Here is a 25,845-nt window from a genome sequence, read left to right as displayed (position 1 = left end):
CTCTCTCTCTCTCTCTCCCTCCCTCTCCCTCTCCCTCTCCCTCTCCCTCTCCCTCTCTCTTTGCCCCTCCCTGACTCACACTCACTCTTTCAAGGTAAATAAATAAAACTTAAAAAAATTTTTTTTAATTTAACTTTTAAAACTCAAAGAATTGAGTGTGCAAAATCCACACAAGTATTTTTGTGGAAAAATGAATTAACACCTAGATTTTGAAATGCCCTTATTCTTTTAAAGATGAAAGACCAGTTTTATCAGTTCTGCTTTCCCCGCCCTTCGCTCCCTCCATGAAAACAGTGCAGACACGTTGGCAACCACAGGGAAAGCCAGAAAATCACTGTACCTTTAAAGTGGATCATCAATATATTTGCAGGCAGCCGTGGATCCTGTGGCTGGCAGGGGCCTCCATTGCTATAAATCACGAAAATAAACCCTGGGTGAGTGTTTTGTTCCTGAAGAAGGGGAAAGAAAACCTTCCTAGTTGTCATTTTCATGAGTGTCAGCAGAGCACTTTTCAAGCTAAGCAATAGAGGAGGAAGGTTCTGGAATATGGCCTCAGGGAGAATGTTATGCATGAGCGTTATACCTCTAACGTGGCATGCTGGACAGCATGTGTGAAATGTAATCTGAAAGATTTGTCACTTTTCCGGGGTGCTGAATTTTCATATTGCTTGCTCTCTCTCATCTGCATACCTGTAATAAAGTCAAAAACTGCACGTTATACATGTTTCAAAGGCTCAAAAATAGCCTTAGAAATTTTTCTTTCCTTTCTCTTCCCTCCCCTGCCGATCCTCGCGCCCCCTCCCCCACCTCCCTTCCTATTCCACATGGTGACTATGTTCTATCCTCTGAAGACTGACTCCCTCATCTGTCTAGGGCTCCCTCGCACTGACACAGTGCTTCTTAGGACTTGACAAGTAGGAAGCATGATGGAAACTTAGCCACTACCTGAACTTGCTAATTCAGACCTATTTATTCACCTCATTTGGGTCTGATACTTGGCCCACCAGATTTAAGAAGACTGACCTCCACGTCCTTGTGTTTTGTGGGTGGGCTCAGCCAGAGCCCAGCCCCACACACGGCAGGCGGCTTAGCAGCCACTCCTTATCCCCAGCCCTCACTGCTCTTGCCTGTGACCCCACAGAGACGTGCCTGTTTGGGAGCAATTCTGAAGTGGTTATATCTTAAAACCACCTGAGCTTCAAACCCTTCTCCTCCGCTTACCCTCCCCACCTAGACATATAGGTCTTCCGCCAAAGCGGAAGAAAGGGTGGAAGAGGGGCCCGTATCTCTTTCTGCCAGAGTCTCAAATCTCTCCTTGACTGATGGAGGGATGTCACCACTGTGATTTCATTGGACTTCATCAGAGCACAAGTAGCACACTCTGAGACCATTCAAGAGGGAAATGGAAATTTCCCCATAGGTTAATATCATTTACTTGGAGTTTATTATTGTCATCAGGAAAATTTTCTCAACTACTTTTAGAAAATATGTAAAGTGACATAATATAATAAGGACACAGAATAAACGGAATTGAACCAAATTAGCCTTAGGCTTTCTTCTGATACCCAAGGTGGCTTTGATCAATCGTATTTTTAGGGGAGAAAACTATAAAACTTAGTATTTCTGGACCTTACCATCCAATGTGCCATTGTTTTCTTCTCTCATCTGAAATGAGAAGAAAAGCGCAAAGTGAGGAAATTAAATCAGTGGCAAATGATTTCCATACTGCTGACCTTGAACTTATCATCTGCAGGGTTAAGGTGGGGGATATCCCCCCTCCCTCAAATGCTAAATGGACTTTTTGTTTCACTACTGATAAAAAAAACTTTGTCTTTTAAATCCACTCTGGGTTGGGGGGAAGGGTAGTGGAATGTGTCTTCATCTCCTGATTATAATGACGTATTTTGAGATTGACCCGTTTGATTGATTTTTTTTTCCCTTGGTTGTGTTGTAGTGTGAAAAGAAAACAACAAGAAGCAGTTAGGGAAATCTAAAGGGGAATGGAACTTATTTTGTTTTTCAGTGACATCAAGAAAACTCGTTCAAGTTAGTATATACCTCCTAGGTAGATTTGGAATATTTTACCAACCATTACACAGATTTTATGTGCAGCAAAAAACAAACAAACAGTAAACAAATATTTTCATCTGCAAGGTGGAAACTAAAACATACAGAGGTAGACCAAAAGCAAACCAAGAGAAAATGATGATTTGAGGACCGTGTCTCACTGATCAATAACTCAAAGAATAATTTGGGGAGAGTGAAATCACCACAGCAATGGCAGTCTGGCCCGAGCTTGCATTTCATTGGATTTTCCCCAAAGGAGCACTAGATTGACTTTGAGGGGAAGGGTACTTTTACTGCTAGTTACTTCAGAATTATACTACCAAGGATTCAGATGTCCTTGGAAATGTGGTCTCAGGAAAGACTATAAAACCCACCCTTTGGGGCTGTGTTGTGTAACTTCCCATAAAAGGTTCTCATTGGGAAACTTTCAGATCTGCAGTGTATTTGCCTCAGGAAAGGAAATGGGGTGGTTTTTAGTGCAGGAGTGACCCTTATTATTCAAGAGTCCCCTAGCTCACTCCCAGAGGAACACTAAGTTTTCATGTGCAGATGGACATCCAGGCCTTGATTATCCCCAGCTCTGCACTTGAGCTGGAATTGAATGTGCTGTTCATTTCTTTCAATCTTAAGTCAGTCCAGAATTTTCCCTCCGTGGTTTCCAGAGGCAGCGCAGGGGAGTGATTAATAGCGTCTCAGGAGCCACGCTGCGGGGTTGGGAATCCCAGCTCTGCCAGTAAGTAGTAGCTGTGTGACCACGGAAAGCTGCTTCACCTCTGTGTGCCTCGACTTTCCCAACTGTAAACTGGAGACACTATTATTCACTGCATAGAGTGACTGTGAGGTAAGCTGATACAAACAAAGCTCCTCGAATACTGCCTGGTGCACGGTAAGCACTTGGTAAATGTTAGCCAGCCACAAGACTTTACGCTGACATTACATTTTTAAATGAAATTTTATTTCTTAAATGTGTTCCGTACAACATTTAAAAAAAAAAAAAAAAACTAGGATGACCCCAAATTAGGGAAATTATTGAGAGTGGAGCACTGTTTACTTTGTGGATTGTCTTTTACTTACACATAAATATGAGTCCACAAGCATTTTGGGTTGTTATAGGGGACTCAGTCAGTTAGAATTCGAAGGCTACATATGTCGCTTTTTTTGTCTCATGTAGGGATTATGACTTTAAAGAAAGTGTTCCTGTTCCCTCTAGTTGAGTGTCTAATTCAGTCCCTGTGATACTCAATAGAGAGGTCGGTTTCTAAGAGGCAGGGTCACCCCGAGGTACTCTACAAAGAGCCCTAGGAGGTTTTTCGCTCAAAGGGGCCGCAGCAGGTTCTTTGATACCAGAAGAGACAGTGAGTTTTCAAAGCTGCAGACCACGCCTGCAGTCCCTTTCTTCCCAGCTGGAAAACAGAAGTACAGAGGGACCTAAGCCCACACACGGCACTGAAGTGTCACCTGATCTCTGGAGGTGTTTGATGTGCGGGCACAGTCATCCGATCCTTCCCTGCGGAGCGGCTCAGGGCAGTGTCCTCACACTCGTGGAGACGAATCACTGCACGTAAACGGAAGATTAGGAGACCCAGGATTATGGTCATAGTGTTTATTTTGGTTTAAAAAAAAATCTAAGGGGTTTTCTTTTTCTTCCAGTGGGGAGATCTTTCGTTTATGAGTGCTGTTATGGAACAGTGCATTTCTCTAGAAGGGTGCAGGGTTCATCCCAACAAATCCATACTGAGCCTCCAGTGGGCCAGGCACTGTATCAGGCCTTGGGGCTTCCCTGGGGCCCGAGAGGGGCATGTAGTCCAGAGGGGAAAGAAACACGGAGCACATCACCTCATTACAGGAGGAGAGATTTAAATACAGCAGGTAATTCTGGTGTCCACCTGGTTACACGCCCCTCTCGAGAGGCAGTTTCAGGGAAGAGATGGCACACAAAGCAGTCCCCACCCTTTCCTTGCACTCGGGGAAAAAGGTGGCATTGGAGCTCACATCTGACCAAAACAGGGCAAACTTTACATAAGTAATACCTGAATAAATCTGAATTAAACAGAAGAGTGAATATCAGTGTTTTTCAACTAGTGAGACGGATACAAACAAAACCAGCGCCTTCATTAATTGAGTGAAGGTCAACAGGCATATGTGTAAAATACTTGGAAGTCTCTCCGAGCTGCTGTTTTGTTAGAACGCTGTGCACATCAGAAGCAGCCTCCAAGTCTCCCTGACCTCTCTGGCCCTGTCCAGCGCTTGAAAAAAATGCTGCTTTGGCTACAAAGGAATCGGTTAACTCAGTACCACTCAGGGAAAAGCAACTCAAAAGACATTTTCTTAAATCACAGTGGCTCAGAGTATCATACTTTGCACGCCAAAATATCTGTTGCACGCTCCTACCATTCGCACAGATTGTCTAGTTAACAGCAAATAGGCCATTGGCAAGTGTGCCTCCTTTAAAACAAAGCTGGATTTAAAAAAATAAAGTAACCAGTAATTTTTTTTTTATATGAAACATTTAGCGAGGTTATCGAATGAATACACAGCAAGCAGTGAGTTAAACAGCATTTACACAAGCTTTCCACTCAAAGCCATTTTTGGTGTTTCCTTTTTGGGGGACACATAATTAGAACTAATCGTTGTCTTTGTTTCCTGTTTGGGGGACAGATAATTGGAACTAATTGTTATTTTTCCATCCCTTCACTTTTCCCATCCAACCAGTAAGTCCAGTTGATTCTACCTTCTGAATATTTCCCACTTCTGTGCACTTCTCTCTACCACCACTGTCGGTGGCCCAGTTCAGGTCACAACTTGCCAGGATTTATCTCAACAGTCCCTCCAACGTGAATAGACACTTCTCTAAAGAAGACATCCAGATGGCCAACAGACACATGAAAAGATGCTCAACGTCACTCCTCATCAGGGAAATACAAATCAAAACCACACTGAGATACCACCTCACGCCAGTCAGAGTGGCTAAAATGAACAAATCAGGAGACTATAGATGCTGGAAGGATGTGGAGAAACGGGAACCCTCTTGCACTGTTGGTGGGAATGCAAATTGGTGCAGCCGCTCTGGAAAACAGTGTGAAGGTTCCTCAAAAAATTAAAAATAGATCTACCCTATGACCCAGCAATAGCACTGCTAGGAATTTACCCCAGGGATACAGGAGTGCTGATGCATAGGGGCACTTGTACCCCAATGTTTATAGCAGCACTTTCAACAGTAGCCAAATTATGGAAAGAGCCTAAATGTCCATCAACTGACGAATGGATAAAGAAGATGTGTTTTATATATACAATGGAATACTACTTGGCAGTGAGGAAGAATGAAATCTGGCCATTTGCAGCAACATGGATGGAACTGGAAGGTATTATGCTAAGTGAAATAAGTCAGGCAGAGAAAGACAGATACCATACGTTCTCACTCATATGTGGATCCTGAGAAACTTAACAGAAGACCATGGGGGAGGGGAAGGGGAAAAAAAAGTTAAAGAGAGGGAGGGAGGCAAACCATAAGAGACTCTTAAATACTGAGAACAAACTGAGGGTTGATGGGAGGTGAAGGAGAGGAAAAAGTGGGTGATGGGCATTGAGGAGGGCACCTGTTGGGATGAGCACTGGGTGTTGTATGGAAACCAATTTGATAATTATACTTAATATAAAAAAATAAATAAAATTTTAAAAGTCCCTTCAGTGATTCTTCACTTGACAAAATGACCTTTTATTTTAGAAGATAATTTAATAAATATTTAATTTATTAGCATTGAATAGAATTTGATAAATAATAAGTAAAATATTAATAGTAATGAGTACCAACTCATTGAGTGCATGTTATATACCTGTCACTGTGCTAAGCACCTTACATGCTTTGGTTCATTCAATCCTTAGTACAACCATACAAGGTAGCTATTAATTTCTTGCCCCACTTAAGAGAGTGAAAACTAAACCCTGGAGAGGTTAAACAATTGTCTAAAGTCACTTAGTTAGTGGTAGATCCCAGAGATGAACTCTGTCGCCAAAACTTGTGCTCTTAACCAGCATGCGCATGCTGCCATATTTGCGAATTTTCCCTTATGTGGTAAATCTCTCTTGTAGCATTAAACTATATTGTATTAACCCAGCATGATGCTTGCACATAAAAATTCAAAAGGGTTTTTTTTAAATGGATAAATTCAGGAAGACTTATGTAGAGAATAGAAGCTGAATTATTATAATATTTCACTTATCCCACATCCTTATGACATTTTTTTAGATAAACCAGTTTTCTAGATAACTGAAATTAAACCATTTAAGGATATATTTTTATTTTCACAAAATCTTTCTGAAATGTATTTCATTCTTTATTTCTTTAGTAGTATGACCATCCTAATATATTACCTTGATGACAAAGAACTATTGTTATAAGAAACAGATGTTGCATATAGTATTTATTTACTATTTCCTTTTGGGTTGTGGTTTTAATTACCATCTATATGCTGAGGAAGCCCAAATCTTTGTCTCCAACCAGGATTTCTCTCTTGACTTTCAGATCCACATATATCCACACTACCACTTGACCCTGCAAGTTCAAAATGCCCCAAAGACCCCTAAATACACCCAGACCCTCAGATCTGCATCTCCAGAATTCTTCGCTTAGTGAGTCTACTCTCTACGCATAGAGATAGGCATAATGTTTGATGACTCCTTTTCTTTCACTAATATTCCCTAATCAGTAAATTAACAAAAGTCCTCTTGATTTTACCTCCTAAATATCTCTCAAATATCATCACATTTCTGTCTCTGTCCATTGCCTTATCCTACCATTATTATCTTTAATGTTAACAACCCTCTAAATGGTGCCCCTATCTATAATTCTACCACAATCTAATTTATTCTCCATACTATTTTTTTTTTAACTAGAAGTCTGATTGTGTCACATCTCAGTTTGAAAACTTTCAATAGTTTTCAATACCACTGCTCATGGGATAAGGTTTGAATGTCTTCAGTATTGCTTACAAAGCCTTCGATGATTTGAGACTTTCTTGCCTTTCTGTATCTTGTCATCCCTTTTTACCTGTCCCTCTCACCGAGCACAACCAGGTCATATAGAACATTCCCATCTACACATTGTGTATTCTCTTGCTTCTGGGACTTTGCATGTGTTGTCTGGAGAACCCCTGACCCCTCCATCTAAGGTAGATATCTCTCATACTCACGAACACAGCACCTATTTCTGCTTATAATATTGTGGTTAAGTACCTATTTGTTTCTCTATATTGTCTTCTCTTCTGCCTCCCTCAAGGCCATTGGGGCTGGAAGATGGAACCCATGCCCCACATGTTCACCTATATCCCTAGTACCTAACTCTGTGTCTAGAGCGGAGTTGGCACTAATATTGTTTAAGTTTTAGTATAGTATTAGATTTATAGAAAAGTTATGAGGATAGTACAGAGTTCCCTTATACTGGCACCCAGTATTCCCTATTGTTAACATCTTACATTAGTATGATCCATTTGTCACAACTAATGAACCAGTATTAATACCTAATTATTAACTAAAGCCATGCTATTCAGATTTCCTGAGTTTTTTTTTTTTTTTAAGTTTATTCATTTTTTTTTTTTTTTAAAGGCAAGGGGACAGATTCTCTCCTAGAGCTTCCAGAAGAGAACATAGCCTTCTTAATGCCTTTGGTTTTTTTTTTTAGGTTATTTATTTATTTTGAAAGAGGGGGAGTGCAAGTGGGGAAGGGGCAAAGAGAGAGAGAGAGAGGGTGAGGGAGAGAATCCCAAGCAGGCTCACACCACCAGTGCAGAGCCCGACGCAGGGCTCAAACTCACTGACTCACAAACCAATGAGACCACGACCTCCGCCAAAGTCAGAGCGTAACTGACTGGGCCAGCTAGGAGCCCCTAAGTTTATTCACTTTTTAGTAATCTCTACACCCAACATGGGGATCAAACTCACAACCCTGAGATCGAGAATAACACGCTTTTCTGTCTGAGCCAGCCAGGTGCCCCCCTTTCTTTAGTTTTTAACCTAATGTCCTTTTTCTGTTTCAAGATTCCATCCAGGATACCACACTACACTTAGCCATGCCTCCTTCGGTACCCCTTGGCCATGACAGTCTCTCAGACTTTCCTTCTTTTTGGTGATCTTGGGAGTTATGATGAATATTAGTTGGGTATTTTGTGGAGTATCCCTCAGTAAGAACTTGATGTTTCTAGCATGATTAGACCAGGTTGTAAGTTTGGAGGAGGAAGACCACAGAGGTAAAGTGCCATTTTCGTTGCATCATATTCAGGGTACATACTGTCAACATGACTCGTCACCATGATGTTAACCTTGCTCACCTAGCTGAGGTAGTGTTTGTCAGGTTTCTCTAGTGCAAAGTTACTGATTCCCTCCCACCCTTACCCCCCAACTTTCCATTTTGTACTCAAGGAGTCACTGTGGCCTGCCTACATTTAAGGGGTTGACAGGCTCCACTTCCTTGAGGGCAGAGTATCTACACAAATTATTTGGAATTCGTTGGTGCAAGAGATTTACATATTCTCCCCAACTTAGTTATTCAGTCATTTATTTATATCAGTGTGCAATCATGGGTATTTATTTTATACTTTGGGCAATAATCCAATATTTTGTTACTTAAGTGGTTCCAGCTTTGGCCATTGGGAGCTTTTCAGTTGGCTCCTGTGTTTATTTGATATATCCTCGATTTCTTTTGAGCACTCCCTTACTTTCTGGCACAAGACATTTCAGGCTCATCTTGAATATTCCTTACCCCAGCCCTAGAATCAGCCATTTCTCCAAGGAGCCCTGGTTCCCTTTATTGTAAACTATAGGCACACCCATGATCTGGGCTCTGGGTAAGTACTAACAATTTTTCAGAAAAACTGGATCCATTTTTAGAAACCACAAAAAGCACAAAGACTAATGTATCTTCCCACCACCCAAAATAAGCCAATGTTTTTCTGCTTTGTTTTACCTCAGATCCATGTTAAGAAATAAAACACTTGAAGTTGAAGGTCATTTTCCCCCAGTGGCCTTTTCCCCAGTCCTAAACCCTGCCCTCCCCTCCCAGAAGCAACCACAATCTTAAGCTGATGTGCAGACACTTTTTTTTCAAGCATTCATGGAACAGCTACAGAAGCATATGTATTAAAGAAAAACCTGGCTCATCTTCGGTCTGAGCGGCCCACATTCCCAGACTGTCCTGGCCGGTCGTTGTGTCTCCGCCCTCAGCCACCATCTGTACACTCAGCTCCTCGCCTGCCTGGCCGGGGCAGCTGGGGCTCCGCTCGTCTCTTGTCTCTGTGGCTTCCAGCCACTCTCTTCTCTGGTCTGTACCTTTCTGTCTCATCCCGACTTGAAACTGAGCTTCCTCCTTGTGGGGGGAAGAAGACCAATACTCTGCAGACTTCGTGAAAGCAAACTGGAAACTGGAAACGGCTAGACAAATAGAAAATCTCACGGTTCTGTTCACAGTGCAAAAAAAAAAAAAAAAAAAAAGCAGAACAGGGCCGGGGACATAGGATTCATTTGTTTGGAGGGCTTGGCTCTTTAACATCTGATTTTTAGCTTAAAGACATTACCAGTTGCTTCTAATTATTTTCAAGTTGTACTTCTGGAAGTACAATTTCCAGATTTAAGATTACCAAATATCTGGAAATTAGGATAATTATGGATAATATGATTCTAAAAAAATTAGGATAATATGATTCCTCATTTCTATTTTTCTTACAAATACTGTTCTTCAGAATATAGGAACAGGGACACCTGGCTGGCTCAGTCAGTAGAGCACCCGACTCAGGGTTGTGAGTTCAAGTCCCACATTGGGCGTGGAGCCTACTTAAAAAAAAAGTAAAAATAAGATAAATTTTAAAAATACAGGAACAATACCCAAAATAGAGAAAAAGCTTACTACTGAAGAGATTGTTTATGAAACTAATTATTTCCCCATCAAGGGACTTACAATGAAAGGCTAATTATGGCATTACAAAGTAAAAGTCTTTGGCCATGATCTCCATCCACGAAACTGGATTGCTATGTGAGCAGTTCGGTTGATAACGTTCTGGGTGCTTTCTGTCTGCTTACTATGGTAAGCAGAAATCTCAGGTTTGGGATTTCCAGCTCCATTAATAGTAAATATATTAAATTTGTTCCCACAGCTGACACTTACGCTGACAAAGGCAAATTTGGAAGCAGCTCCTTGGGGACAGTGTGGATTGGATAACACCTAATCAACACCGGCACAATGAAGCACTTCCTGCGGTAAGTATTTATGGTTCCCTGGTTGAGCTCTCTAAAATGGAGAAACTTCCTTCCCAATTAGTATAATATTCCTGTTCACCATTTGTGATCCTATATCCAGGTCTCTTAGGATTGCATCAAACAGTATTGTATTTTGGCTAAGAATAATTTGGTCACAGGTTCCTCTGCTACCCCGTCTGCAAACAGATACGACACAGCACTTAGCAGCAGGACGGGACACAAGACTGTAAGGCAGCACAAGCGTCAAAGCCTGGGGCAGGTGTGCTTTGGACAACCTGGATGCCATGTGTCTCTAAAGCATTTAGGATGACGTTTGAGGGATTAGTAGCCAAGTAATCAATATAATTTGTATAGAATTATTTTCCTGAGGAAAAGTAATTTTAAATATCCCTTAATTTAAATTTTGGTTGGCTGGCCATCCATGCGGGCATTTTCAAATGTTCCTTTTTGGTTAAAAAAAAAAAAAATATTCTAAGCTTTTGTTCCTCCTGACTCCTGATGCCTCTGAAATCTACATTAACCATTGGTTCCCTCAAGATTGTGCTGTATAGAGTAACATATATGCTGGTGCGTTGTGAGGTGATACTGTTTTGTTTTGAAAGCCATTTGGCTGGACCTATGATTATAATTATTTTTACGAGTATTTAACTGCCATTCACAATCTAATGAAATTCCCAGAGAAATTTTACATCTTATTAAAATATGACAAAATAGTCTCCAAAGTTATTCTGGCCCCCAAAGTTAGAAAGCAGTACACACTTCCCAGAAGATTGAGTTTCTTTTCCCCAAGATGGGCTGCCTCTAATACACATTCTGGCCCCTGGTGGGCTTAATTCTTTGAGAAAATGGTTTCTTTCAGTGGCTGCCATTTACGATTTTCTTTTCCTCACTGATTTTGGTTGCATCACTGTGTCTGGAACACCTACATCCCTTTGTGTGCAACTCACTGTTTTGGTGGGGTCTTAGAAGTATGAAAGCTTTCAGGAGGTCACTATTAAACCGTTTACAGGCATTAGGTTTCGACTGACTGTACAGAATAGTCCTCAGCCTGTGTATCTCAGCTGTGCAAAAGGACAGTACTTGGAAAAGCACTAGGACATTGGCCAGCAGAGCACTGACCTGACATGGTTTTGGTTGCCATGGGAATTAACCCACCTGTTTACACATTCACGAAAAATTGGTATTTAGGAATCCCTCCCGAATGTAAACATGGTGTCTTCTCGTTGTAGAAAGCTTTCGTGTTACACGGAGCTGAGAGGTCAGGAGCTCCTTTTGCAAAGGGGGAGATGATAGTGATGACGTCTGTGGCAAGACTTACAGTACTAGTAGGATTTCCTCTTCAGGCTCTTACTTTAGAAAAACTTGAGCAGCCTCACAACCAGCCATTTCGGGAGAAATGGTAGCACTTGTTTCTGTTAGTTTTCTCTTAAGCTGAACAGCCGCAACACTGGGTTTAGGAGAGACTGGAGTATTTTACAATTACTTTGTGTTTGAGATTGAGATGTGGCGTGGTAAGAATCTGCTGTCACTTCACACAGGCCAGTGCCAAGAATAACAGAACTGGCATGTCCCAGTCACTTAGGTGTTCTGATCTAAATTCTTCTCTTTTAACGGGACACATATTTTATACGTATTACTTGATATCAATTATTTATATGACACTGAAGCTAGGGTAACAGATTACGTATCAAGAAAGAAACTTGAGGATTTTCATTGACCTTTGGTTTTGAAGTCATAAAAGGAAACTCGATCACTGCTGTCCTTAGTTGATCGTTGCTTTTGACCTTCGTTTGTGTTTTTAATGCTTCTTAGTAAGTTATAATGTGTGTGTATTCATTATACGTTGGTGTTTATGGAATCTGGAAGGGCAACAGGGCAAGGAGTAATAACCCTGAATTGCAAACCCTATCGGGTCATTTAGATTGCCTTTTCTCCCCACTGTAGTCCCTTCCCACAGACGTGGGGCAATTTTGACAATCTTTTCACTTGAACCAAAGAGGTTATGTAAGCATAGCCTGAACAAATTAGGCATTTATTCCTGAGCTCAGCAATACATTATGCAGAATAAGGAACTGATTCTGAGAAGAATCCAGCATTATTTAAAAGCCCACAGAGTGGTTAACCTGTCAACCTCTGAGTTGTTCTAGAATGAAACACTTCAGCTATAGCTCCAGAAGAAACGAGGTTAATCTTCAACCGAGCTGTGGAAAAAATGGATTTTAATCCACATATAAGTTACATGGTACCCAACTCCACTCTTTCTAGCTCACTGCTGCAATCGGATCTATTAATGGTGTACCACTTAGAGCAATACAGAGTGGAGAAAATATTTGATTAAAAAAATATTATATGTTAGAAATAAATGCTCCAGGATTAGTATAGCAAGATGAAGGGTGTATTTTAAATTAAAGTAAGAGTAGATACAGGATAATGAATAAGTAGCCCGTGGTCACTCAGTGACTTTTAGCCATGGTCTGCATTAAAAAAATACAAAGATAAAAGGGAGAAGAAAGTGTGTTTATGTGTGATCAGAAAAAGAGGGGGCACTTTTTGAGCCCCAAACAGAACTGAGGCTTAGGGTTTAGTTTACATATTTTATTAACAGGGATGGCTTACTGAAATTATGTTTTTTACAGTAATCAGAACAGTATTAATTTTGAAATTTTCTAATAAAGCGAATCTTTTAAGTTTATTTATTTTGAGGGGAGGAGGGGCAGAGAGAGAGGAAGAGAGAATCCCAAGCAGGCTCCATACTGCCAGCACAGAGCCCAATGTGGTGCTCAATCTCAGCAACTGTGGGATCATGACCTAAGCCGAAATCAAGAGTCAGATGCTGAGCCACCCAGGCGCCCCAAGGGAATCTTTTAAGTCACCCCATATAAATGATTGCTTCCAACTATCCCAGCCTCAGGGTCTCACTTTCTTGGCTGTGGACTTCACTGCGTACCTTCCTTCCTTGGGCAGAAGACAGGGAATGTATTCGTCACACTCCCACCTTCTTGGGAGAACTTTTGAGAAATAAAACAAAGTTACACCCAAGTCCTGACTGTAAAGCAACTGAGGGGAACAAAGAGTATTTTGCTGCCGTCATTAGGTAAATTAAGGCTCCCAATTAGCAAAAAATGCTGTAAATTGGTTTTCTAAGTCATTCACACTTGATTAGTATCTCCGTCCACTGATTCATTTAGTGAGCACATACTGCTAATAATTCCAGTACTGTACCACATTTTTAATTCTTACTTTCTCTTTATTACAATTGTAATAAAGTACGAATCGCTATCCCATAGTACAGAGCAGGGCAAGAAGGCTTCGCAAGGTGAAGTACCTCATCCAGGGGCACACAGATATTTGAACGAGGCCCGCCTGACCTCAAAGCTGTTTCTCATCATTTCTGCAGAGTCCTCATGTGTGCCTGTGGTGAGGCATTGTGGGGGATATGACAGGAAACACGAGGTGGCCTCTGCTCTAAAGGAACCTACCACTTGCTAGGGAGAATGTGCTAGGCCCACGGACACAGAAGTCACAAGTAAGAAGGACTGTGATCGCCGACACGCATGCATGTTACCATACATGTATGTACATAAATATGCATGCACGCATATGACGTGCACACACAAGAACACACACATGTGCACCTACACACACACATATTTTAAATTATTTTGTTCCCTGTGCTAAAACAAAACAGCAACAACAAACTGTTTCCACACCCTTGTTGAAATATGTTAGCCTGAAAGGTGTTCTAGGCAGTTTCCTGTGGGTGAGATTTTCAAGGCCACCCCTTGGGCCACTTCACTTTCATGAAGCTCGTCCTCCAGAGCATGAGGCCAGGGATACTCAGTGTCAGTTTGAATTTCACTTCCTTCACTCTTGTATGTTTGTCTTTTGTTCCGAAGTGGGGGGGGGGGGCGCCCTCATGTTCCCCGTTGTTTTTGCCTCCTTATTAGGATGATCAGGTCAGCGGGGGTGGGCTTTCCCCATCCAGTCTCAGAGGAAGGTACTTTCTCTCCTTTGCCTCTCTAACACTCTGGGCGATTTCTTGGAGAGGACTGTCACACTGTTCTTGTTTTTACGGTCATTTTCCTTACCAGACTCTAAGTTCTTTGTGGACAGGGATGGCATGTGATTTGCAGTGAAACTAAGCTCTTGACTCACATTCCCTTCTTCCCCCTGCCACGCCCTGTCCTGTCCTTCACAGCCTGTCTTCTCGTTTTGTATCTGTAAACTACCTTTCAGTGACCATCTGTCATTTTTCCCCCCACCGATTCATTTCCAGTCTCTTTCCTATAACTACTCTAGGTCTTTAACTCAACAGAAATTAATTTATTCATAATACTGAGCATCTACCCTGCTCCTGATGGTTACTACACATTTTTAAAAATTCTCTTATGCAGTGAATCCATAACAGTAACAGGCCCACTCCTTCTCCCCTCTAGAACATTTTGAGGCCTATTATGGATGATGACTTTCTTTTATTAATAGATTTACTTTTCGTTCTCTTTAAAATATTTTTATCTACAATAAAAGTTTATATTTGAGATTATGTTTAAGTAGTCTTTTTAGTTTCTTTTTAAAAATGCTTTTTAAATGTCAAAGTATAATGTGTTTGTTGATTGCCTTATAAATAAGTCAATATAAGTATTCTCCAAACAGAAAAACAAAAAATCTGAATCTTAAAAATAAGTTTTATAAAAAAAAAAATAAGTTTTATAAAATGTATGTATTTAAGCATCAAATTTTTATAGAGTAGTGAGTCATCAATAAATCAAGATAAGCCCATGCCTCCTTTTCTTTGAAATGAAAAAAGGATAAGCCATTATTTATTGTTTTCATTTTTTTAAATATTTATTTTTGAGACAGAGAGAGACAGGGAATGAGCGGGGGAGGGGCAGAGAGAGAGAGGGAGACACAGAATCCGAAGCAGGCTCCAGGCTCTGAGCTGTCAGCACAGAGCCCGACGCGGGGCTCGAACTCACAAACCGCGAGATCGTGACCTGAGCAGAAATCGGCCGCTTAATCGACTGATTAGCGGCCGATTTATTGTTTTAGTTGTCCCCAGTATTTATTGTTTTAGTTGTCCCTCTGTCCGCTCTTGGTCTCTACGCCCTCAGATAAAATTTCCTGGAAAGTAAAAACAGTGCCCTTTGCTGTAGCAATAGAATTTGAAATAGTGCCAATCCATGATAAGTTTATACCCACTACTTTTCAAAGGCAGGGTTATCTCTTCAGATAAATAATGATGGAAAAGACCAGGGGACCCACCTGCCAGACAGAGCACTGGGTCTCACCGCTGTTCAAGGCGGGGAATTATTCTTGTTCTTCTAAGGGCCCACAAATAGTTTCTTTGTGATTTACTATTACCAGTTCATGCATCAAGTCTACTCCAGTTTCTCTTGCTACTAGGAAGCTCATTGTAGAGAGGGGCCCATTTACTAGGCCAAACCCCTATTGACAAGTTAATTCCCAATTGATTGCCAGTAGCCCTAGTTAGGAACCTCAATAGAATATTTTTTTCTAAAATTTTTCTTTTTTTTTTAATGTTTATTTTTTTTTGAGACAGAGAGAGACAGAGCATGAACAAGGGAGGGTCAGAGACAGGGAGACACAGAATCTGAAACAGGCTCCAGGTTCCGAGCTGTCAGCACAGAGCCCGACACGGGGCTTGAACTCACGGGACTGTGGGATTATGAACTGAGCCGAAGTCGGACGCTTAACCGACTGAGCCACCCAGGCGCCCCTTTTCTAAAATTTTTCAAACATCGTTTTAGAAAATGAATGAAATGTTGGAAACATTGAGCGGTTTGTTGTTCTCTATGGCCGTTCAGATGAAAAGTGTTTTGTTTAGGCAACTATGGTTTGAATCAAGAACTGTGATTATTTTATGTGTCCTTCCTCACCAGTAGTGTACTTCTTATTTATTACAGGATTTCTTCAAGCAAGAATTAACTTTCATTAGCAAACTCATTGAAACTGTTCAAAATAAGCCACTTTTCTCTTATTATTCCAAAAGAAGACGTCAGTCACAAACTTAAGATGATGCCGTAGTGTTGCACCACAGGTACCCGCACCCCCTCAGCCCGCAGGCCGGGGCTCCGTGGTTCTAGGTGATTCTCCTGCTTCAATGGTCCCATCCCTGCTGGGTGCATTCCTCTAACAAAGCACCACAAGACAGGAGCTCTCTTTTATCTGGTGTTAGAGATATGATCCATTTTGAATAACTTACTTTGGATGGCTATTCTGGTTCAAGCTAGGGAATGAATGTGAAATAATAAAAGCGGCCATAATTGGCTTGTGGAAAAACACCGCTGTGACCTCAACCATAAACGTCACTCTAGAGCATACTAATAAATGGTTGTAATAGAAAATATTGGAAATGAAACATGTGTAAGGAGTTCTTATTATTAAATCAGCTTTTCCCAGTGCTTGTGCAACACATTGATGTTAGTTAGTAAGTCCTTCTGGAACACTCTCAAAATGCTGTGATTAAAAAAAGAAACAACGGGATCAAACACAAAAACTGCTGTCTATGCATGTGGCTATTAAAACAGGGGCTCGTTTTAATCTGGATTTTCTTCCAGTAGTCTTGAGAATTTTGTGGCTGTTCCTACAAAAGGTAGTAGATCCTTTCAGTAGTAAGTTGAGAATCTTCCATCACAAGTAAGAAAACAAAGTCTAGCGTTATGAAGAAAAAAAGCGAAAGACTCCCCTACCTAAAATTAAGCTTCTCATTTTGATGATTTAGGCCAGGAGGGAAAAAAAACAAGCAGAATTATAAAGCCCCTGAATATAGAGTTCGGATGGTGGAGAGGGTGTGGCTGTAATTCTCATTCAAAGAGTAGGAACAGAACTTCCTTTCTTTTCTCCTAAACCAGCCACTGGTGGACTTAAAAAGCATTTAAAGATGCATTTCTTAACTTCTTCCTTTTCAGGGTACACATGCCAAATGAACTTATGAACATTCTCCCAAAATATTTAATTATGTTTATTCTCCCTGGACCGTCAGGAGTTTTTTCATCAACTTTATGATTTAGGGACTTCAATAGGTCCAAAAATAGGTTTAAAAAGTGAGCCCCTGACAACAGCTGACGGTGAAGAACAGTCATCCTACGGAAGCTTTGCTGATCTGGTCCTTTCTCGCAGAAACAAGCTGGATGTGGTGTCTGCCATCAAAACGAGGCTTCCGAAGTAAAAGGCACCACTGGCATTTCCATCTCTGAAATCTCTGCCTTAGGTTTATGATCTAATTACAAAATACATTAGATCTGTCAAAATACTGTTTGATCTAATGATCTGGCTTGAAAAAATATACAGTATGTAGATAGCAGAGCAAGAAAATATACAGTGCTAGCACAGCAAGCTGGCCTTTTAATGAGATACTTGTGGGTGTCTGGGCCCATTAGGAAAAGAGCTAAAATATATTCTTAATAAATAATATAATTATCAGGACTCCTGGCCTAGAAATTACAAACAGGTAAAGAAGCAGTGTATAAATTTCACTCCGTGATGGAAGTGGGCATTTCTCTTTCACAACCTGTGACACTGGTTGTGTGGCTGCGTGAGAGGGATGTGACAGACCCCAGAGAGTGCCGAGCCCTGACACATGAGGCAGCATCGCCAGCCCGTCGCTGGAGCTCTCCGACTACGACGGGTCTTCCTGTCTTTGACAGTGTGAGCCTCAGGGGAGCTGGAAACAGAAAAGATCAGAGCAAACAGAACATGATGTCTTTTCTCTCCTTTTATGTAAGACTGTCTTAATGCAAAACAGTTCCCCAGGCGTTTTCTTCTCATGGGCAAGGAGGCAGCGGGAGAAATTACAGATGGGCTAGATGCCACTGTCCATGTGGACACCTCCTGCCCCTCCGAGGACATGGCTAGGCTTCAAGCCACGTCTCTGTATGGATCTGATGGAGACGTTGTATGAGGGAAACTTTCTAGTTTAATTTGAGCTATAAAATGGTCTGGTGCCTCGTACCCTAAGCAGAGTAAATACAAAGGTACCCCTGACTGATCAGAACCCTTTGTCCCCAAGAACCTGTCATGGAGTCCTGGGTCGCGGACTACGAGGCTTCATCTGAGGAGCCGGCCCACGTGCTGTAAGCAAGCTCCCTGGGCCCCAGAAGGACCGGTCACGGGAAGCTTTTATCCTCGACTTCGTCGCAGGAATAAAGCCCACCAGTAACAGCAATACCAGCTGGCCCATCACCAGCTAACAAAGATACTGCTCAATCCTCTCTGCTGGCATAGCTATCTAGTAGTTGGAAAAACGGAATTTTTTTTTTCCCGAGAGAAAGCTCAAGTTTCATAAAATTTCTCATGCATCTAATTAAGATGTTCCACTCAATTTATATTTAGGTTACCTTTTTTTTTTTAAATCATAATAGATCTTAGGATGTATGTGACTAAAACAGCTGAATTTCAGACTTTAAAAGGTAGTAAATCCATTTTTTTATCTTTCAGCACAAGCTAACTGACTTCACGTAGAAATCTTATATACACTCTTGTAATGGCTTTTGGTGATCATTTATACATTTTAATTGTTATAGCTTTTTTTATTAAATAAAATAAAATGTACTGATACAAAAAATGAAAATATACTTAGTGAAAATCGAAAGTCAAAAGTACTCATAATTCCTTTACCCATTAATACCACTGTTAACATCTGTGTCTATCCAGTGTCTTTTTCTCCTTGTTCAGACATCACCATTAGATTTTTTTTAACAGTTTCCATTTTTTTGGGGGACTTTTTAAAGTTTATTTATTTGAGAGAGAGCACAAGCAGGAGAGGGGCAGAGAGAAGGAGAGACAGAATCCCAAGCAGGCTTGGGATCAACACAGAGCCCAGTAATACAGGGCTAGAACTCCCAAACCATGAGATCATGACCTGAGCCGAGATCAAGAGTCAGACACTTAACTGACCGAGCCACCCAGGTACCCCAGCATTAGAGTTTTCTAAAACCTAAAGTCGATCATTTCATGTATGTCTCTTCCTAATTTTTCCTATTTGTAAGCATATCATGACATTTTCTCATGTTATTTGATATCCTAGAACATAATTCCATTACCAACAAAGGATTCCATTGTGTTGTCTTACTGTAGCAGTTTGGTTACTTACTGTTTCCTCCATTCCCTATGCATTTATATGATACAGATTCCAAGCTCTTGTACACATTAGCCTACTAGAATTTTTATTTTTAACACAGGCTGTTCAAAACATTAGAGCCAGAGCAATTAAGCAAAGGAACACAATCAAGGTGACGGTTCATATTCACGGATGGATCACATCACTAAGGCTACTAGTTAACAACTCTCATTCACCTGCGTGACCCTGGATCACCTTAGGGTAGGGCTGGAGGGAATCAGTGAACATTTGAGAAAAAGAAACATCTTTTAGAAATGACACTGACAGGAAGTTCTATAAATAATTCTGCCTCCTAGGAATGCGCGGTATGCAGACATAGATTGAATATAAGTTCCTGGACGAGAAGTCCTCTTTACCTCTGTAGCTTGAGTCAGGTTGAGACTCTAAACAGTGTCATGAAGTAGTAGATATTCACATATTAAAAATAAAATAAGGGGCGCCTGGGTGGCTCAGCTGGTTAAACGTCCAGCTTCATCTCAGGTCATGATCTCGTGGTTCGTGAGTTCGAGCCCCACATGAGGCTCTGTGGTGACAGCTCAGAGCCTGGAGCCTGCTTCGGATTCTGTCTCCCTCTCTCTCTGCCCCTACACTATTCACACTCTGTCTCACTCTCACTCTCTGTGTCAAAAAATAAACATTTAAAAAAGTTAAAAATAAAAGTCAGCATAAAACACAAGTCCACATGTGCCAGAGATGTAAGGACACGATTGGTGACTAGATACTTCCTGGTTTGTTGAGGAATTACTGGGCTGCTCTAAGGCAAACTTTGTTTAACGGGAGCCAAGAACAAGCTTGTCAAGAGGTGGAGTCAGGGGAAGGTTTAAATCAGAGAAGGCTGACGAACTGAAGGTCACCCTACTTGTTCAATGAACTTGCCTTCTGACAAGTGTGAGAAGCGGCAGCAGAGAAGACAGGTGGCACACAACCGAGTCCTCAAGGGGGACAACGGCGCCTAATGGAAAGCAGACAGGCGGGAGAAAGAATGAGAGCGAGGGAAGGGTCAAAGCAGGCACTAAGGAGGGGCTGCACCTGGAGCAGGGCCAGCTGAGGGGCTGTCTACAGAGGCAGGAGGCGAGTTCAGCCATGGCTCGTTCTTCCCCGTGGCTACGGGAGGGGCAACTCCAAAACACAGACGTACTGTTTACATGGTACTAATTCATTTTCATGAGGTTTTTAGGCAAAGGTAAGAAAAGAAAGGATTCTTGGCTGTGTGTCCCCCTCGGTGTTTGGAATATCAAATTCAACCAGAATATAGGGCCTTCTAGAGTTGCCTGCAGTCATAGTAAGTGCATCCTCACAGACAGTGGACTTCCCTCCCAAAAATGGGTTTTGTAGCTATGCCAAGTACAATAACACGGGAGCAGGGAAATGAATATGACTGCAAACCCAGAAGTCTAATGGTTGATTTTTTTCTGGGCTTTTCCTGCTGGTGGTGGCCGCTTTCCATTCTCTTCCAGAGTTCTATTGGAAGGGTGCTGTCTTTTGTCTTTGACAGAATGTTGTTCCAGGTGTGCCTGTATTTTTACTGTAAATTTTTGTGGCGCTGCCTAAAATTTGTAATGAGGAAGCTGACTGGAAGATGTGAACTGCAACGGATCTGTTACAGTACCAAGCCTGGGGCTTCTAGAACCATGAAAATCGGTAAGTATGAAACAAAGAAGTGAGCAAAATGTAAGCTTGATGGGATTGTGGGTGCAGCACGTTATATTTGTGTATGGTAATTTCTTCTGATAGAGAGGGAGAGAGAGAGGGAGAGCGCACACACACGCACAGGGGAGGGGCAGAGGGAGAGGGAGAGAGAGAGAATCCCAAGCAGGCTCCGTGCCCAGCACAGAGCTCGTTACGGGGCTCACTCTCATGACCATGAGACCATGACCTGAGCCAAAATCCAGAGTTAGACACTTAAGTGACTGAGCCACCCAGGTACCCCTGTTTTTAGTAATTTTAAGCCCCTTGTAAATGTCATTTTTTCATGGCTTTTTTATTGTCACTTCTACAGAAACATCACTGAGGGATTCAAAAAGTAAGGTAAGTGAAACCGTTTCTGTATCTTTCAACAACTTTTCACTTGGAGGCTTACCTCCATCATCAAAAAGTAAACGTTTTAACAAACAAATATATACCAATGGCAATGCAAACTGAGAAAAAAGATTGGTTTGCTCATTACAAGCCATTATACTCTTGATGACACGAGAGCAGCCACCGAATGTGAATTTCTAGGCAGATTTATGACGCATTATTACTTCATTGTTGAATTTGTCCTCTTTTTTTAAAAAGAACTTTTTTAAAAAACTTTTTTTAAAAAAAACTTTTTTAAAAAGTTTATTTTTTGAGAGAGAGGTAGGGTGAGTGTGAGCAGGGGAGAGGCAAAGCAAGAGGGAGAGAGAGAATCCCAAGCAGGCTCCGCACCATCAGCACAGAGCCTGATGTGGGGCTTGAACTCATGAAACATGAGATCATGACTGAGCTGAAATCAAGAGTCAGAATGTTAACTGAGCAACCCAGATGCCCCAAATCACTTAATTTTATACTCAAAATTTCCCAAGAAAATCAGAGAAGCCACTATGCTAGCTATCACAGCATACAGTTAAGCATCCACATAAAAAAGAAAAATCTGGGTTTTTTTTCAAGATTCTTGAGTATTATTATTTAATTTGATATCCTTAAGACTATGTGCTTCACTCACTCATAGGCATACTGCCCATTAACAATGGAAACCATATACACTGGGTCAGAAAAATAAGCTATGTTTCAATATAAGGATCTTGAAAAAAAGTAAATAGGACAAAAAACTTATGTATTTCTGCTTTATGTTAATTATCTTAATCAGGAAAATTGCACTCCCCCTATTGTGAAAATGTCTAATTTTCTAGAATTCAAACACTAAATCAATTTTTGCTTTTAGCTTAGTTCTAGCTTAGTCTTATTTAGAAGTTCTAAGCAAATACTTGAAGCCCCCCATCTAAAGAGACCCCACTTAAGCCACTGATGCTCGTGACAAGGGAACTGACTGAAACGTGTTTTTCCAGCTGCTGCAGACTTCCGTGAGTGTTCACCCTGATGCTATTGAAAAAACTATAGAAGACATCATGGAACTGAAAAAAATTAACCCCGACATAAATCCACAGTAAGAATGTATTTATGATGTAAACACAGAGCGCAGGGCATGCATTTAGTACTTCTGTAGAGCTGAGCTCGCTGGCATGCTCTCCCTCTCTGTGCCCCCACCCCCACAATCATCTGCAATGTTTCTGACTTTCAGATGAAAAATAAGGGGAAAAGGTGCCTTTTTCATATTTGTAAACAGCAGCAACTCTGTACTTTTGTCATGATTTATGCGTAGGCTTCTGAGATGCCATGAATGTGAGAAATCTGATGGATGCCCTACTATCAGAAGGTGAAATCCGGGGAGCCCATTTAGCAGCAGTCGCTCGGGCGACGCCTATTTTACATGAACAGTAAATGTTCACCTTGTAAATGTGCCTAAGTGGATCTGCTCCATCAAAAATATTCCTCCAGTTTATGACAGGCTGATAATGTTGGCGACGGGTCTTAATGCTTGTCAAGGAGACTGGCGTGTGTGGGAGGGATAGATGGTTTTTATATGAAGCCTTTAGAACTTTGTGATTCAGTCATCTTATCTTGGAAATATTAAAATGCATTTGGCATCGTACGTGATGTTTAAAATTAGCTTTATATTTTCCATCGGGTACAGGAGTTTCTCGGTGAAATTTTGGGCTAAGGATGTTGGGCAGAATGAGTTCTGGTGCAGGTATATTTAGAGACAGTTTAGGTAGGTAACAATCAACCTGTCTTTCGGATGTGATAGGCGGGAACTTCGCATGTTATCGCTGAGAAAGGCTTCTAATTGCTAAAGACGGGGAGCTGTGGTTGAAGGGAACGTCAGAGTGCGCTCTGTATAGGGCTGTCTCTTGGAGGGATTCTGGGGACTAATGGGGGCTCATCACAAAATTCCATCTCCACATGGTCTCCAGAGCATCCTTCCGCAGACACTTCAGCTAATTGGGTGTCTGTTCCTTATTCAGTCATGAAGGGTGATTTAATCATACGGCAAATGTCTTTTTGAAACCTCTGACACATATTTTATTTCTTTGGGAAGGTAATAAGAAGGCAATTCATTATTAAACAAAGTTGAACCAAAAATTTAAGAGTGCGGTTGGGCATGAGGGATATGAGACTCACAATCATATTTGGAGACTGGGTTAGATTTAATAGCAGATCTTCTCTGTCTCTTCTGTGAAAGTTATGTTTCATTCAAGAAGCATTTCCTTGCCCTCTATTCTTGTGATTTCCTTTTGGGGGTGGGGACCCTCATAAGCGGTAGCATGTGTTTTTACATCTCAGTGTGGGCTTCAGTGCTTTTTTTCTACACTGACATGACAAAATGTGATTTTTAGAAATTCAATTTCTGGAAAAAATCAGGAAATAGAAAAGGCTGAGGGAAATATTTTCTAATCTGTCAAGCCATTCCTTCTTTTAACCGCACTTCTTTTTTTGATTTTAATTCCAGGGTAGTTAACATACAACGTCCTATCAGCTTCAGGTGTACATTTTTTCGGTTGGTCTCATTTTTTCCCTTTGTTTGGTTTCTTAAATTCCATATATGAGTGAAACCATATGGTGTTTGTCTTTCTCTGACTTTTTAAAAAGTTTGCTTGTTTATTTTGAGAGAGAGAAAGCAGGGGAGGAGCAGAGAAAGAGGGAGTCCCGAGAAGGCTCCACACTTTGAGCGCAGAACCTGACACGGGCTCAATCCCATGAACTCTGGGATCATGCCCCAAGCTGAGATCAAGAGTCAGACGCTTAACCGACTGAGCCACCCAGGCGCCCCTCTCTGACTGACTTATTTCACTTAGCATTATACTCTGTAGATGCATCCATGTTGTTGCAAATGGCAAGATCTCATCCCTTTTATGGCTGAGTAATACTCCACTGTCCGGATACCACATGTTCTTTATCCCTTCATCTACAGGTGGACCCTTGGGCTGCTTCTGTAATTTTAACCACATTTGGTTTTAATTACATTTTTTTTTCAAGATGAAAAATGACTACAGTAAACATGGAATCGTCTCCTCTTGCTCCATCCCGTTTTACTTCTCTCGCTTCTTCCTCCAAATTAACTCTCCTCTCAGGCCTACGCTGATTCTCAAGGTGACCAGTGCCACTGTGCCCTTTTCCTAAATTTAAATCTGATTCGGTTTTCTTGGCGCTGTGGTAACGAATAATTATAATGGCCATTTCACTGAACAGTTTTATTTAAGTTTCGCATTTGGGTTATCTGACCCTGCACTCTAAGTATGGAATAGGTATGCCATCCTAAGATGTGAAATTCTCTGTGGCTCCCAGTGTTAAACAATCTTTGAGCCACAAAAGTGAATGACCGTAAAGAAACTTACCAGGAATGCATAAATGTGAAACCCTACCTCTAGATTTAAAAATGCCATCAAACAAGCACGGGAGAATAATTTGCACGAAAGTTGTTTATGTGAACAAGGATCTTGGTGACTATTTAGCCACCTGTTTGATAAATTTGTTCTGTGACTACTTAAGGAGACGGTGTTTCACCTGCTGTGTTGTGATCACAGAAAGTAGCTAGCGATCCTCTGTGTATCACCCTTGCCGGACTGTTTTCTGTCTGGGTGATATGTTTTAAGGGGGCCGTTATTCAAACAGTATCCATTCAGAGAAGACTGTGCAAGATGGTAAAACATGTGAAAACCATGTCCCATGAGAGGGAACTGAAGGAATAGGGCCCTTTTTTTAGCACTGAAGATCAGACTACAAGGGAGAATCGCTGTCTTAAACAGTCGTGGCAGGGGAGAGTTGGAAATTAATCTCCTCAGAGAACAAACTTGGAACCACCTGGTAATAATGAAGGCACATTTTGTTTCAGCGTGAGAAAAAGGCTTCAGACAAAGAGCGAGTCAGAATGGAGTGGGAAGTTTTGTAGTCAGCTTTTCCTCTTGGCTTTGCCTCATCTGCCAGGGATGCTCCCAAGAAGAAGCGCTTTTGTTGTTTTGTGTTGTTGTTGTGAATTTTCTTACCACTGAGGGCTGACACTCTCTCACACACATGTAAGGTGCTTCTGGTTACAGCCGCCTGGTGGGGGGCAGGGCTAACGGGTCCCTACGAACTCATGATCACTTATATTTTCTACATCTTACTTAAATCACCTGCAAAAAGAACTCCCTTGTTTTTTAAACCATATTGTTGCAACTTGGCTTAAGAAATGGCCAGAAGGAGACGAAACTTTTAGCCAAGTTCTTCAACTGTCTATCCATGTGGAGCTTTGGTAAGAAACTGTGCTTCTACTCAAGTAAGAAGTGGTTATGAGACCAGCACAGGAAATGTTGCATTCCTTTATTTTTCTAAAT

The 25,845-nt window shown here is 41.3% G+C and overlaps 1 protein-coding gene and 1 long non-coding RNA gene across 2 annotated transcripts in view; one reads left to right on the top strand and one right to left on the bottom strand.

Annotated features, from left to right (window-relative positions):
• Positions 1-216: 216 nt before the first annotated feature.
• LOC125928812 (uncharacterized) lies at positions 217-3,616 on the bottom strand. Its single transcript, XR_007459759.1, has 4 exons — positions 3,526-3,616; positions 1,635-1,665; positions 584-690; positions 217-408 (listed from the first exon to the last, which is right to left on the bottom strand). It is a non-coding gene; the product is annotated as an uncharacterized LOC125928812 (long non-coding RNA).
• Positions 3,617-10,201: 6,585 nt separating this feature from the next.
• ELMOD1 (ELMO domain containing 1) overlaps positions 10,202-25,845 on the top strand; it is a 39,387-nt gene continuing 23,743 nt past the window's right edge. Inside the window, exons 1-4 of the mRNA XM_049614132.1 lie at positions 10,202-10,311; positions 20,946-21,091; positions 21,450-21,478; positions 22,480-22,577. Of these exons, the coding sequence (XP_049470089.1) occupies positions 10,295-10,311; positions 20,946-21,091; positions 21,450-21,478; positions 22,480-22,577 (290 nt within the window). The 5' untranslated portion in view covers positions 10,202-10,294. The remainder of the gene's footprint in view (positions 10,312-20,945; positions 21,092-21,449; positions 21,479-22,479; positions 22,578-25,845) is intronic.

Source organism: Panthera uncia, chromosome D1 (genome assembly GCF_023721935.1).
Source record: "Panthera uncia isolate 11264 chromosome D1, Puncia_PCG_1.0, whole genome shotgun sequence".
Lineage (NCBI taxonomy): Eukaryota > Metazoa > Chordata > Mammalia > Carnivora > Felidae > Panthera > Panthera uncia.
Note: the sequence above shows the minus strand (reverse complement) of the source record. Positions and strands in the feature narration are given on the sequence as shown.